Below are 17,004 nucleotides of genomic sequence, written 5' to 3' on the forward strand. Positions count from 1 at the left end.
GAGAGTGAGTGAGCATGAGTAGGGAGAGAAGGAGAGGGAGAGGGAAAAGCAGATTCCCCTCTGGGCAGGGAGCCTGATGCTGGGCTTGATCCCAGGACCCCAAGATCATGATCTGAGCCAAAGGTAGATGCTTAACCAACTGAGCCACTCAGGTGCCTCCCCCTCCAATTTTATTTTTAATGAACTATATATTGAAAGAAAATGGTACATCTTGATCCAAACAATAGCACCCCCAGTAAGGCATGAATTATCAAGGTTATACTCTTCAGCAACTCTGGAATCAAATATAGTCTCTGTTTACTCCCCTATCCATGTGACTTACCTGTGGCTCAAGTTAAGGCCTATTCCAGGTGAGCCAAGCCAGCCACCCCACTGCCAAATGATGAGGGACTTGCTGGTTTAACCCTTACCTGTTGCTATGTTTGGACTTTTCTCGGTCCTTCTCCTTATCTTTCTTGTGCTCTTTGTGCCGGTGTTCTCGATCTTTGTGTTTATCTTTGTGTTTATGAGAATCTGCAACCATAAAAGATGAGTCAGTTAAGAAGAGCCATAAGCTATCTCCTCCTCACATACCTTGACAAGCTGGTCAAGAAGCACAATGACAGGATTCAAATGACAAAGTAGTCATAACAGCACATTCCACTGGAAGGAAAGATTTCACAAAGCCACACAGACAAGGCATCCCATTACCCTGCCTCTAAAACCAAGGCAAGTGTTAACGAACATGAAGGGGAAAGGGGAATTAATTCTACTGTAAAAAGAAGCAACTGTTTGGCATTCTTCTCCCAGATCTGGTACTATTGAGACTAAATCATAAATGATACAAAAGGATAAATCTTGAACACTGACTCTCAGATCAAATGGTTATTATGTAATTTCTGGAAAATCCAAGCCTCGAGATACTTTTTTAAGAGAGATGTTTTAAAACCAACTATGATAAAGTATAATTTCTATGCAGTAAAATATATACATTTCAAAGATACATCATCCAAGAAAGTTTCCCTTATGCCCATCCCCAGTCAATCCCAATCTTTCATCCCCACTCAAAGCAACCAATAATTTACTAGCACTATGGATTAGATGATATCTAAAGTTTTATATAAATGAAATCATACAGGATTTACTCTTACGTCTGCCTTCTTAACATGCTCTTTTTGACATTCATCTATGTTGCTGGACATAATAGTAGTTGGTTAAGATTTTACAGCTAAGTGGAATTCCACTGTTATGAATACACTGCAATTTATACTTATCCATTCACTTGCTGAAATACAATTGAGTCGTTTCCAGGCATAGGTTATTACGAATAAATCTGCTATAAACATTCATATACAAGTCTTTGTGTAGACATGTTTTCATTTCTTTTGGGTACATACTTAATAATGAAATCACTGGGTCATTTGGTAAGCGTAACTTTAACTTTATACCAAACTGCCAAACTGTTTTCGAAAGTGGTTTTACTATTATACATTCCAATCAAAATGCATTGGAGTTCCAATTGCTATAAATTCTCTAACACTCAGTATTACCAATCTTCAATTTTAGCCATTCTAGCAGGTATGTAGTGGTATCTCAATGTTGTTTTAATCTAGTTTCCTAATTAAATAATGGACATCTTTTCATTTGCTTACTGGCCACTCATGTATCTTCTTTGATACGTGAATTTTTTGATATATGAATCTTTCACTCATTTTAAAAATATTTGTCTTATGATTGAGTTGTGTAAGAGTTCTTTATACAAAAAAAAATTCTTTATACGCTATAGATTACAATTTTTTTGTTAGATATATGTATTGTGAATTTTTTTCACAGAACACATTGTGAGTTTTACAGACGTAAAAGACAGGGTTCATTCTTTAATTTACAAAGATGTCCAGTTGTAGCACCGTTTTTTGAAAAGATGACCCTTTTCCCCCAGTGAATTGCTTTGGCTTATTTACTGAAAATGAAGTGGCCATATAATCCAAGTCTATTTCTGGACTCTATTCTATCCTTACACAAACACACACTATTTTGATTCCTATAGTTTCACAGTTAATTTTTTTTTTTTTCACAGCAAGTTTTGAAATCAGGTTATAAAAGTACTTAAGTCTTACTCTTTTTCAAAACTGTTGTGGCTATTCTATGTCTTCTGCATTTCAAAGAAGTTTTAGTTTCAGTTTGCCAATTTCCAAAAAGGAGAAGAAGAAGAAAAGCCAGCTGGGAAGTTTGTGTTCATAGAACAATTTGGAGAAAAATGACATCAAAACATTTTTGTGTCTTTTGATCCATGAACATGGTATCTCTCTCCATGTATCTATGTTAGTGACTCTCAAATTTTTTTGTGTTTAAGAATTATCCCAAGAGTCTATTAAAAATGTGGCTCACTGAGGTCAGGTCACCCCAATGTTGAATATGAATCAATTGGAAGTTTATGTACCCAACACATGTATGATAGGTTTTAAAATCTAATAGTCCAACAGATTCTTTGGTATTTCTCTGTTCAAGGGGTATGGCCTAATTTTCTGCTCCTTGAGTACATGTTAGACTTAGAAACTCATTCCTAAAAAAACAGGATAAGATGGAAATGTCAGTAGGTGACTTCTGCCACCAGGTCATTAAGGCACTGACTCTCCTTGAGCTGGGGGAAGCCAGGTGCCATATTGTTAGGACACTCAAACAGCCCTAGGGAGAGGCCCATGTGGCGAGAAACTGCCACATGAGTAAACGGTCTTGGAAGTAGGTCCTCCAGTTTCAGGTAAGTCTTCAGACAACTGCAATCTCATGACAGACCCTGAGCCAAAATCACCCAGCGAAGCTGCTCCTGGATCCCTGGCTCACAGAAACTATATGAGAAAACAAGTGTTTGTTGTTTTAAGCTGTAAACTATGAAGTAACATGTTTTGTATAAAAATAGGTAACTAATGAAAATGTACAGGCAATGTATATGCTCATCCAATTCCTGGCTCACAGCAAAAAAGTCACATTTGATATAATCCACTAAGCATTTATTCTGTGCCAGGCCATAAGGAAACAAAAATTTGATGACCATGTCTCTAGGTATAATAAATTCTCATCCCACAGAAATGGGAAAAATAAAATCATATGGTGTCAAAAAAAAAAAGCAGGATTTAAACCCAATCTTCCATGTAGCATACAGAACCCTCTAACTTGTCTCAAGTCTACAATTCTAAAATGCTGAGTCAATCCAATACACAAAGGTGGTAACCCCTATTCACTTGACAGTAGTAAAAACCCACACAAATGCAAGCTGGTGCAGCCGCTCTGGAAAACAGCATGGAGGTTCCTCAAAAAGTGGAAAATAGAGCTACCCTACAACTCAGCAGTCGCACTACTGGATATTTACCCTAAAGATACAAATGTAGTGGGGCGCCTGGGTGGCTCAGTGGCTTAAAGCCTCTGCCTTCAGCTCAGGTCATGTTCCCAGGGTCCTGGGATCCAGCCTCGCATGGGCTCTCTGCTCAGCAGGGAGCCTGCTTGTGATCTCTGTCTGTCAAATAAATAAATAAAATCTTTAACAACAACAAAAGAGATACAAATGTAGTGATCTGAAGGGGCATGTGCACCCGAATGTTTATAGCAGCAGTGTCCACAATAGCCAAACTATGGAAAGAACCTAGATGTCCATCAACAGATGAATGGGTAAAGAAGATGTGGTTTGTACGTACGTACGTGTGTACACACACACTCACACACACACACACACACACACACACACACACACACAGGAATACTATGCAGCCATCAAAAGAAATGAAATCTTGCCATTTGCAACGACTTGGATGGAACTAGAGGGTATTATACTGAGCGGAAATAAGTCAATCAGAGAAAGACAATTATCATATGATCTCCCTGATATGAGGAATTTGAGAGGCAGACTGGTGGGAATTGAGGGGTATGGAAGGAAAAAATGAAACAAGATGGGATCGGGAGGGAGACAAACCATAAGAGACTTTTAATCTTACCAAAAAACCTGAGGGTTGCTGAGGGGAGGGGGGTGTGGAGAGGGTGAGTTATAGACACTAGGGACAGTATGTGCTATGGTGAGTGCTGTGAAGTGTGTAAGCCTGATGATTCACAGACCTGTACCCCTGGGGCAAATAATACATTATATGTTAATAAAAATTATTAATATAAAAACATTTTTTAAAAAAACCCACATGACAACTGACCCCAAACTAAGGACTTAACCATAATAACAACAAAACATGCCACCAGCTCTACAACCTGGAATGAAATATGTGTTATTTGAATTTGTTTATAGGTCATATTTAACAAATAAGGAAGAGAACATCAGGATCTGCTATTATGGCCCTTGAGTATGGCAGGGACATAGTATCTTTTTTAAAAAATTGCTTTGTGCATTATTCAACAAACACATAAACAAACAATATGAAAACGACTAGAAGACAGATACCCAAATGTTAAAAGTAGTTATCTGTCAGTGGTAAATTTATGAGTAACCTGAGATTGTGTGTATACTCTGCCTTGTCTCCCAACATTTCCCCCATGATGAATCACTTTTATAATAAAAAATAAGTTATTTTTAAAAAATTAACCAAGATTTATCAAAGATTTGGCAAATACCCATGTACATGAGGAAAAGGTAGTTTAATTCACTAAAAAGCACTAAATTTAAAGAAAAAGGAAATTAAGTAAAAGATGAACTGAAAGTAATTCCATGTAGATTTCAGATAACTAGCCTGCCAATAACATTATCTTTTATTTTTTTAAACATTATCTTTTTAAGGGCACAAAACTTCAAAACTGATTTTAGAGGTAGGTCCCCAAGTCTTTTAAAGCAATTGCTAATGTAAAAACTCAAAACCAGAAGAATTATCAGGTAAGAAACTTAAGGCTGTAGCTAAATAATTCCAGTGATACAAAAAAGACCAAAGATCTGAGTCCCAAGTACCCTTAATTTCAAAAGTTAGTATATGTCTGTCATATGCTCAAACTGTGCTATGTGTGGTGTGATAGGTACCAAAAAGTTTAACATATGACAATTCCAAATATCTGAATGGCCATAGTACAGCTCCACACGGCAGGGTGGGTCCTCTAAGAAGAAATGATAAGAAAAACAATATGGGGCGCCTACAGAACACCAATAATGTATAAACAAACAAAAATTACCAACTGACAGAGAAATGTAGAGATGATCTACACTAGGGTAAACTGATAGAGAAATAACCTCTACAGATGCGTACTGAAGTACTTCCAGGTGAATGATGTCTGGAATTTACTTTAAAACACCCTCAGGCTGGGGCCCCTGAGTGGCTCAGTCGTTATGCATCTGTCTTCTGCTCAGGTCATGATCCCAGTCCTGGGACTGAGCCCCGCAACCTCCCTACTCGGTGAGCCTGCTTCTCCCTCACCCTCTCCCTCTGCCTGCTGCTCCCCCTGCTGTCGCTCGCTCTCGCACTCTCTCTGTCAAATAAATAAATAAAATCTTTAAAATACAGTTGCCAAACTGTGGAAAGAACCAAGATGCCCTTCAACAGATGAATGGATAAGGAAGATGTGGTCCATATACACGATGGAGTATTATGCCTCCATCAGAAAGGATGAATACCCAACTTTTGTAGCAACATGGATGGGACTGGAAGAGATTATGCTGAGTGAAATAAGTCAAGCAGAGAGAGTCAGGTATCATATGGTTTCAGTTATTTGTGGAGCATAAGAAATAACACGGAGGACATGGGGAGATGGAGAGGAGAAGGGACTTGGGGGAAATTGGAGGGGGAGATGAACCATGAGAGACTATGGACTCTGAGAAACAATCTGAGGGTTTGAAGGGGCAGGGGAGTGGGAAGTTGGGTGAGTCTGTTGATGGGTATTACGGAGGGCACGTATTGCATGGTGCACTGGGTGTGGTGCATAAACAATGAATTCTGGTACACTGAAAAGAAATTTAAAAAGTAAAAAATTTAAAATAAAATAAAATACCCTCAGGCCAAAAAAAAAAAATCTGGGGGTACAAGGAAAGATAAGACTACAAAAAGTTGACAGTTACAGAACTGGGGGTACAAGACACACGGGGAGTTTATTATATACTACTCTCTCTCTACTGCTGTTCATGTTTGAAACTTTTAATAACAAAAAGCTAAACACTATCTTTAAGCTTCTTCCCTTCCAGTTCCTATTTTTTCTTATTACATAAGGATTCAACAAGACGACGACTAGCTTAGCCCAAGAGAGCATTTGTGTTCAGGAGCAGTAAGAGAAAGGTAAAGTTTGACAGATAACATTAACCCAAGAGGAAGGGTGTCCTACTCTAAGGATGACAGGGAGCCACTACACAAGCAGAAAGGGAAGAAAATAAAACCCATACTTAAGGAAAATTAATTGAAGGACAATGTGGGTAGAAGGGTAAAAGCAAAATAATGAGCTAGCGGTTTTTTAAGCAGTCTACCAGGAACTCCATAAACTGGCTGTGGATAATAAATAAATTCAGAGGAAGAATCAAAGAAGTTTCAAAATCTTTGGGTCCAAGTGATTAGCAGAAAAAGGTGCTTTCGCAGACACAGGAAAGCTGTGCAGAACAAAGACAGGGAGGGGAGGAAGAAGGGACTAAAGAAATGATGAAGCTAACCGAAGTCATATATTGTATTTTAGGCAACAGCAGAACAACTGACTAAAGATGCTGGTCAGAAAAGAAGCCAGTAAGTGAGAGAGGGAAGCCAATAAGAGCAAACTTATCTATATCCCTCATGGTAGAAATATTTAGACAGTAGACTAATGGCCTTAAAGATTACTTCAAGTAAGTATGTACCTTTTCCCCTGAACTGGAACTCATCTAAGAATAGACTGTTAAAATGTTTTGGACAAAGGATCTTGGCCATTTCAAGCATCTGTTAATGCAAAAAGAACTGTGTTGAACTTGGGTAGATTAGAAATGGAAGATGCAAACCACTGCATATAAAATCACCAGAAAACCTCATTCGTTGTGAATTCAGGTCACCTAATAACCTGACAACAACTGTTCCAAATGCATGCATTAAAGACTCTGAGATGGAGACATGGGAGAACACCCCTGAAATAAGGCAGCCCTGAGAAAACAGAAGACATGTAACAACTAATTCCTTTCACTCTAACTTAACGGAAGTTACTCCATAAGGATATATGGAATCAACATCTTTTGTTATTATTATCAAGGCATTCTTTTAGGTTAATAAAGATTCTAAGTAAAGAGACTTTCAAATAACAAGAGAGGAAAGTATCTGTGTTCTCTCAGGACATATTCTCAGGAAAAACTGCTGGCTAGCATAACATAAGGACTTCATGGTTAATGTGCAAAAGAAAAGGAATCTCTTATTACTTCTTATAAGAATATAAGAATTATATTCTTAGGGCTAATTCAGTTTACAACTACTTTTAGTATCTTCTTAAATCCAAAATGCCCTGCTAAAGACTCATCAGATGTGAACTCAACCCTCACAGAGCTGACAATCCAGTAAGGTAATTAAGATATGAAGGCAAAGAGCCATGGCCCAAGGCACTCAAGAGAAATGGGGGCACTAATTTATGTGCTAGGACCATGCTAGAGTACTTAGAAATGCTGTTTTAGTCAACATTCTTACTACTCTTATAAGGAAATATCACCATTTCACAAAAGACAATAGTAATAGCTATCTCCTACTAAGTGCGTACTCTGTCTGAGGTAGTAATGGGTCATCTCTGGTTTCCAAAACTCTGGGCGGTGCCAATTTCAAATCTGAGGCACATTTCTGCCTCTTTTAACACCTTGAAAAAGTTCATCTAGTTCATATAACCCCTGTGGAGAGGGACTTTAGCAGTGTCTAACAAAACGAACAAACACAATCTCTTTTCATGACCCACCAATCCATACGTAGGAATTCAGTGTGAAGATACACTTCCAAGGCAGAAAATTTATGCTGCTCCATGCATATGTGAAGGCAGAGAAAAATTAAGTCAACAGAGAATAAACCTTTCTAAATTTGAGACTTGCTGAAAATGTATTAAAATTCCTTTCCTAACCCCAAAATCTCGAATGTCAAATGATTAACATTAAAGTAATGGTTTTCATTGCATCACAATGCTCCTATATTCAGAAACTACACACATTTTTTATAATGGTAACAGATATTCCCCCACTGTCTTCACATGAAACATACGGGTGCTAGGACCTCCATTTCTTACACGTATTTCTTACATTTCTTTCTATTTTTCTGCCTTCCTGCTATTTTTCCAAAAGGATAGTAAAGCAGTTACTTTTTAAAAGAGTCTTAAGAGTAAAAATAACTGAATCTAAGCTTAATACCTTTTGTAAAGTAAAAAGTAAAACGAGGGGAAACAGCCCAATTCCACCAGAGAATAAGAAGAAATAAAGAGCCTGGGTCCAAGAGGGCAGTGAGGAGTGAACACAGGCTCCCTGAAGGAGGTAGTGTTTAAGCTAAAACTTACCAAAGGCAAAAGAGTTAGCAAAGTAGGGGAGGGCGTTCTTGGCAGATGAGCAATTAAAGTCAACTGTCTTATTATTTATTGTTTGATTTTTTTGCTGAAAAACTCATCTTCTCATGATTGAGCAGAATTAAGTGAGATACACTTTCTGCCAGGTAGGAAATGGTAGACTTGATTCTTGCAAGGGACATATTAAAAAACAAGATCCTGGTGCACGTGGGTGGCTCAGTCAACCGAATGTCTGCCTTTGGCTCAGATCATGATCTCGGGGTCCTGGGATGGAGCCCCATGTCAGGCTCCCTGCTGGGCGGGGAGCCTGATTCTCCCTCTCCTTGTTGCTTCCCCTGCTTGTGCTCTCTCTTTCTCTCAAATAAATAAATCTAAGAAGAAGAAAAAAAAATCCTAGCATTATATTTAATTTGCCTCTCTAAAGCCATGTGTCCCAAAAGCAGTTTCTTAAAAAGATATAGATGGGACTCCTACTTCTTGTGGCTTTAGAGTCTTAATCTCAATTTATATAGAAGGGAAACAAAACACCTAGGAATAAGAAACTCCAGTATCAAATAAATCCAGCAAAACTGAATCCAACTGTTACCAAGTCCCTGAAAGCTGACCTAATCCCAGACTCACAATGAAGCTGCAGGTTTGGTAACATGTACAGAGTTAGCTCCAAGTAGCCAAATCAGTGTCAAACCAGGCATAAGATGAAGAGTTCATTCCCCACTACAGAAACCAGATACACACACACACACACACAGTATGAAAAAAGAAACCCAAACACTTTGTTAAATATGCTCAAGAATGGGGGCGCCTAGGTGGCTCAGTCAGTTATGCAGCTCCTTTTGGCTCGGATTGTGATCCTGGGGTCCTGGGATCGAGCCCCACACTGGGTTCCCTGCTCGACTGGGAGTCTGCTTCTGCTTTTCCCTCTCCCCTGCTCACGCTCTCTCGCATGGATGCTCTAATAAATAAAATCTTTAAAAATTAAAAATTAAAAATTATGTTCAAGAATGATGCAGTTAGCACAAAATATCATGGCTAAACCCTAACGCCAATTACAGACATTACAAAGTAGCAGAGAATGCTGGAAAAGACTTCTGAAGGACGCCGAAGGAAGTTTCACTCTGGCTCAACAGAGCAAAAAATACCTGACTCGAATCTTTGTTCACTTACTGTATGATACTGGGTTAGAAGTCACTTAACTATTGGATCTATAAGGCAACAGTGCAGGTCAGTGATTCAGAGCTTCAAATCTCTGTTCATCAACTTAGATACCTGTGACCTCAGTAAGCTCACCTCTCTTACAGATGAAGAAACCTGGACTCAGAATATTTAAGTGACCTTAAAGAATTTTCTTTCAAAACGCAGTCAAAATCCTTGTGTATGGTTGTAATGGAATTCCTGGCTAATCTCCACAAAATTACAAACTGTCAATAAAGTACAACTATTATTGAGCCCTCTTCATGACTAATTTACATAAAACTGTATCAAGCCTACCCAATAACTCCAAATAACTCAGAGTTCAGGTTCTATACATGCACTTAAGACAGCAACCAAGCCAATTCCCCTTGCCCAACAAGCCAGTGATGGATAAAAGGCTATCTGATTTTCTTACCTGTCCACAGATACAGGAAAGAAAAGCACTTACGAGTAAGTGAAACTGGCCTGCTCTACAATCCTACACCCAGAAGCCTAAAAAACCTACCTACAAGTTTTAAGGGATGCACTGATAACACCAGTTAACACCATCCCCATAGAAATATTTGCTTAAGGTTAGCTGCAATCAAGGTGGCTAACAGTACTGCCAAGCTTATTCTACTCAGGGTCTCTAATGCAACTGCTATTTACCCCGGCATGAACATTTACACTTTGAGAATAGGCTACGGAACTGGCAAAGATTACTGATCATTTTATCAATTATTCCACGATCTTAAAGCATTTTGGCACTCCATCACTCTCCTAAACTATTAGAGTAATCAGATCAGGGCAGAAGAGAAGAATCCTCTGCTTCTGTGTAAACAAAAGTAGAGATTTTTCTGATATAAAAGAAGAGCTCTGTGCCATGTTTTGAGCCAGACGTCATTTACAGTGACCTCTGATGACAAGTTTTAAGACTTGAAACAGCTGTATGATATGATGGGCTCCTCCTCCAAAGATAATCAAGTTTATGAAGGATGGGGGTGAGGAACAGTTATCCACTAAAAGCTGCCGGTCTTCCCCAAGGAGGCAACTTTGTCAAAGATAACCTCTGCTCATCTCTGACATATCAATATACAACCACTGCATTAGGAATGTGGGCATGGGAATCATCTGGGTAAAAGCCCTGGGTGAAGAAATTAATTTTCTGAAGAAGATATTCACCACCTGCTGCTCATTTATTAAATCATGTATACTGGGATAAATCCTTGCATCTTCTCCTTGCTCCCTGACTTTCAAACCCATGGATACCAAATCCCCAGAAGCTGGAGTCTGAACAGAATCAACACTTAATACTCTATACCCAGGGCACTTGGGTGGCTCAATTGTTGGGCGACTCAGGTCGTGATCCCGGGGTCCTGGGTTTGAGCCCCGCATCAGGCTCCCTGCTCAGTGGGAGGGCTGCTGTTCCCTCTCTTGCAGTGTCTGTCTCTGTCAAGTAAATAAAATCTTAAAAAAAAAAAATACTCTATACTCAGTAGGTTCTAACACTTTAAGACTGTTTTTGTCTAGGACAGATAACAAGCTGGTTTTGGTGATAAAAACTGGCATCTGGGAGTGTGGTCATTATCAGGGCTGTGTCAATCTCCCCAGGAACTCAATGCCAAACTAAAAGCAGTTAGGAAGGCTCAAAGTCCGTAAGTGGAAAAGAAATTGATTGAGGGATGCAAGAATTCTACCCTTCCCTCTCCCCTACCACAGGTGTCTAAATTTGGACTTTACCAAATGTGACTGGTTTCAATCTAGGAAACTGTGATCCATTCTAATGGTGGCCAATTTCAATCTGCAGCCCATAGAATAGTCCTTATCACTATTTTACAGCGATTCTCAATAACCATATTTCCAAAATTCCAGGTCATAGTTAATAGCCTTTCAAAGCAAGCAGGACAGATGGTATTCTGGCTAAAAGTTCAAAGAGCTCTGGAATTTAAAAGAAAACTGCTGGGAGGATTCAGCTCTAAAGAAAATCCAGAATGAGGGAAGGGACTAGTAACATTTCTAATTTTTGAAGTCAAAATTATCATTTGTTCTCCCCAGATGTGTTATATATAAATAAGACCTCTTGTCACAGACTCATTTATTACTGTAACTAATGGGGTTCTCCCATTAGGGACCTAGTATTCTCAAGCTGATAAAACAAAAACCAACTCCAGCTGAGAAGATGGCAGATGGAAGTGTATCTTTTCTTACCTCCTTAAGGCAGTTGGGATTCACAGTATTCATTCATTTGCATATATATCCAATGTCAACTCTGTGTTGACATTGGATATATAAGCAAACAATACCAAGTCTCTGTCCTCATAAAGTTCCATAAAGGGCATGATAACCACCCTAACTCCACCCAACACCAGTAGCTGTTAAATGAGTAACTGTGGAAAGGGAGGAGGTAAAAGGGTCTCCCTAACAGCCCAAGTTTCCCTGGACTCGACTCTGTGAAGTTCCAGTGGCAGACTTTAATGCTGCAGCTGGAGAAGACCTTCACAATAAGTTGAGGCCAAGGAAAAGAAAGGGTAAACTTTAATCAAATGAAACTTGCCAATTATTCTGCAAATTGCTTGAGTCTTTCTCCTCAATTCGATACTTGGTAAAAACTTCATTATCAGAAACTTAGAAGTACACTGCATTAGAAAAACATAGAGTTGCTCAAAGACAGAAGCCCGGGATTTTCAAATTTTTTTTTTATCAACTTTGCAACGCCACTTCAAATTTCTAAAAACGCTCACATTTTTCCAAAGTGTCTACAAGTTCAGGAGAGACAGTACAAATTGACTTAAAAACCCTTACTAGAACTTACTGTGGTTCTTAAACATCAGCAACTCTGTGAAAGGAGCGACCAGACATTGTCTTTAAGGACCTTGTCATGAAAGACACAAATGAAGCAGCCAGCTGGTTTGCTTTAGGTCTTAGTCCCACACACAAAAAAAGGGTTAAATGGTCAGAGGGTTTTCTCTTCCAGTCAGTCTACTTCCGCATTTAAATTTCTTGGACTTCTTTTATGCTTTTACAACACTACAATTACCTTAATCTGTCTTTTCAGCCTCTTCCTGTCTATGCACCCTATGTTAACTTACTTTACAACCTTCTCTTCCATCCTGCTCCTTCCATTATGCTCCTTAAATTCAAGTTCATCTTCCTCTGGTTCTCATTCCCAGGGACTAATTAATTACATTAAAATTTTTAAAAAGAACTCAGATTTCAGCGATGGGACCCCCAAATGGTCTTCAAAAAAATATATGTTACCTAATTAAATATAAGGTCTTCTGAGCTGGAGTTTGTAGACACAATTAGGGTCCAGAACAGGCTGTTCACTGTTATATTATCATCCCAGAACTAAACAACATATTTTAAGCCAATTCCTTAAAGCAATTGAGTCTTTTATGCAGAGTTCTGATGGGGAACTTGGTTATTAATTTATTTCTCTGATCTAGTCTGTTTTTTCCAATCTGTAAGATGACCTCTATTGACACCTACACTTCTCGTCAAAAGAATCCTACGACCTTAGAAATTGTTTACTCAGGGACACCTGGGTGGCTCAGGTGATTAAGCATCTGGCTCTTGGTTTCAGCTCAGGTCATGATCTCAACATCATGGGAGCCAGCCCTCCACCAGGCTCCACCCTCAGCACAGAGACAGCTTCAGCTTCTCTCGCCCTCGCCTTCCCCCCTCTGCCCCTCTCCCTGCTCACAATCTCGCTTTCATTCTTACAAAAATTAAAATAAAATCTTTTTTAAAATTTTGTTTTAGGGAGCACCTGGGTGGCTCAGTGGGTTAAAGCCTCTGCCTTCGGCTCAGGTCACGATCCCAGGGTCCTGGGATCGAGCCCCGCATCGGGCTCTCTGCTCAACAGGGAGCCTGCTTCCACCTCTCTCTCTCTGCCTGCCTCTCTGCCTACTTGTGATCTGTCTGTCAAATAAATAAATAAAATCTTAAAAAAAAAATTTGTTTTAGGGGCGCCCGGGTGGCTCAGGTGCCCCTAATCAACCAATCAGGCGCTCCTAATCAATCAACCCCAAATCAAACAACTCTTGATTTCGGATAGGGTTATGATCTTGGGGTCCTAAGATCAAGCCCTGTTTTGAGCCCTGCCTCAGGTTCTGGGCTCAGTGGGGAGTCTTCCTCTCCCTTCCCTTCCCCCAACCAAATAAAATCTGTAGGAAAAAAAAACCAACTTGTTTTAATTCAAAGTTAAAACAGATTAAGGTAAAAAGAAAAAATTTAAATCCTTGATACTAGTGGTTCTTAAACTTCCCTGACACCTGGGGCTTAGATCATCCCTAGATATGTATATTTTAACTTTCCAGGTGAGACTTAGATCATCCCTAGATATGTGTATTTTAACTCTCCAGGTGACCATAATCTACACTGTCCAGAATCGTATTTTGAAAAACTCCACCTTGTTGTTTCTTGATCCTCTGAGCAATAATTAATACCAAATACCAGCCACCTGCAATAATGGACATGCTATTGATTTTATTTCCAGTTTCTATTTCAACTGGGTCTCCATTCCTTTAAAAGGCAGGCACAAGGTGCTGAGTCAGTCCCTGGTGACTTTATATATTTATTTATTTCATACAGCTGAGAATGTTGAGTCTCTACAATTGAGGAAGTAAAGAGGTTGTTTTCACCTGCTCTCTCACAGCCTGTTTGAGAGGAAGAAGGAAGAACTATGTAAGAGGTAACATAGTTTAAGGAGTAGGGTAGTCAAGTTCTTTCAAATATAAATTTTCTTTGTTGTTTGCACATCCAGTGGGCAGAGCCATGCTTAGAGACAGGTAACCTGAGTCCAGCCAGTAGGACTCTGTTGGGAAAATGAATAAGAAAAAAATGGATTAAAGACTCAATGAAACTGCAAACTTAAGAGTAAACTTTTGGCATTTTTCTTATACAGATTCCTTTGGGAGCTACAGGCTACCAAGTAATATGAAGAGAGTCTTGTGAGCTTCCTGTGACAGATACAAGCGCCACTCAGTCAGGTAAGCACCTGGCACTACTCACCAATCCAAGGGTTAACAACATTTTTCTGTAAAGGGACAGGTAGTAAGTAGTTCCGGCTTTACAGCCCATTCGATTTCTGTAGCAGGTACTCAACGGCCACTGTAGCAGAAAAGCAGCCACAGATTATATTTAAAGGAATGAGCATGGCTACACTGCAGTAAAATTTTAATTATGGACACTGAAATTTGAATTTCATGCAATTTTCCTGTGTCATGAAATAACTTTTTTTTTTTAAGATTTTATTTATTTATTTGACAGAGAGAGGTCACAAGTAGGCAGAGAGATGGGGTGGGGAGGCAGGCTCCCCGCTGAGCAGAGAGCTGGATGAGGGGCTCGATCCCAAGACCCTGAGATCATGACCTGAGCCAAAGGCAGAGGCTTTAACCCACTGAGCCACCCAGGAACCCTGAAATAACCTCCTTTTAAAACCAAGGTATAACTGACATACATTAGTTTCTGGTGTATTTAATAACATTCTTTTTGAAACTATCCCCAATGTACCCTGTGAAGACAAGTGCCATTCTCAAGCTCAGTGTGTTAGTGAAGAATATTACCCCTGCTTTACCTGTTCCTATGGCTCCTCTCTCATTCCAAAGCTTTCTCCTAAACGATATTCACACTAAGTCCAGCTCCCACCATTTTCCTTCCTTCAAAGAGCCCACGAATGGTCATTAATCAACATAATTTAAAAGTAGTTAAAATTTACTCCTAATCTGTCTAACTAGATAAAGTAAATCACATGAATGATAACTTTGAAGGGGAGGCCAATGCAGAGCCCACTGCTATTTCAGCTTCTTAATTAGCAAGCTAGCTAATTTGTTATTTATCCCCCTTGAGGTGGGAACAACGTTGTACTTGTTCACATACTGCTAAACAACGCTGATGAAATTCCTTCATAAACAAGCAGACTTCAGAGATCCTTCTAAAACAAGAGGGTGGGAGGGTCTAGTTAATCCCTGGTTAACAAGAAGATCCTTTTTCTTGAGTACTCAGATAAAAGGAGGTTTTACTGATTTCAGGAATAACTGGCTCCAAGTACAAGTTGAACTGCTAAAAAATAAATTACTCTGGGATCTTTTTTACACAGGCAGTCAGACTTTCCTTAATAGGGAAAGGATTACACATTAGTTTAAATTTCAACAGAGGGGCGCCTGGGTGGCTCAGTCAGTTAAGCGCCTGCCTTCGGCTCAGGTCATGATCCCAGAGTCCTGGAACTGAGTTCCACCATCAGGCTACCTACTCTGCAGGGAGTCTGCTTCTCCCTTTGCCTGCCGCTCCCCCTGCTTGTATCCTCTCTTTCTGACAAATAAATAAATAAAATCTTTAAAAATAAATAAATAAATAAATTTCAGCGGAGCCTACTAGTCAATGATATTAGTCTGGTAAAGATCCACTGTAAATGAAGGTGAGTGCTCTGACAGCCTTTAGTCTAATACTATATGGGTAGCTCTGCTATAGCCCACAATTCCCAGGAGGCAACTGAGTCACCCAGGTTTGCCTTTACCTTGCCCTATGTCACCTTTAAGAACTAAGGATGTTGCATCAGATAGGCCTAGATTAGTCTTCCAGGTCTGTGGTTTTCATACAAACTACACAGCCTTGGGTCTCAGTTTCTTCAAAAGTAAAGTGGAAATAGTAAATGTTCAAATATCTGCTATTTGTTCATTCCTAAATCTTTTTTTAAGATTTTATTTATTTACTTATTTGACAGAGAGAGAGATCACAAGTAGGCAGAGAGGCAGGCAAAGAGAGAGGGGAAGCAGGCTCCCCAATGAGCAGAGAGCCCAATGCAGGGCTTGATCCCAGGACCCTGAGACCATGACCCAAGCCGAAGGCAAAGGCTTAACCCACCGAGCCACCCAGGTGCCCCTTATTTTATCCCTAGTCCACTGCCTCTTACCACCTCTAAAATAAATGACCATAATTTGAAGCTAAAGCTAGAGGAAAATGGATCTGTTCCTGGCCTTTAAACAATTCACCCAAGTTGTTCTCTGAGACTTCACATGTCCATTATGTCAGTGGTCCTCATAGTAGCCAAGACTACAGTCCCATTTTAGGCCATTAGACGAATACTGTCTAGCTAACTGTGGACCACAGTACTTATAAGTGAGATGCAGTCAACATTCACTATGAGCATGCAAATATGCAAATGAGAGGAGGACCCCAAGTAAGTTGTAGAAACTGAGTTCTGATCTGCTCTTACTGTAAGCAACACTTTGAGATGAGTTAACCTCTCGGGTGTTATTTGTCTACCTATACAATTTTTTTTTTAAAGATTTTATTTATTTATTTGACAGAGAGAGAGAGATCCAGGTCTGTGGTTTTCATACAAACTACAGAGCCCTGAGTCTCAGTTTCTTCAAAAGTGGAAATAGTAAATGTTCAAATATC

At 39.5% G+C, this 17,004-nt stretch overlaps 1 protein-coding gene across 1 annotated transcript in view; it reads right to left on the reverse strand.

Annotated features, from left to right (window-relative positions):
- TOP1 (DNA topoisomerase I) overlaps positions 1–17,004 on the reverse strand; it is a 96,238-nt gene that overhangs the window by 61,541 nt on the left and 17,693 nt on the right. The window contains exon 3 of the mRNA XM_080812892.1: positions 411–513. Coding sequence (XP_080669018.1) covers positions 411–513 — 103 coding nt within the window. The remainder of the gene's footprint in view (positions 1–410; positions 514–17,004) is intronic.

This window comes from Martes martes (genome assembly GCF_963455335.1).
Source record: "Martes martes genome assembly, chromosome: 9".
Classification (NCBI taxonomy): Eukaryota; Metazoa; Chordata; class Mammalia; order Carnivora; family Mustelidae; genus Martes; species Martes martes.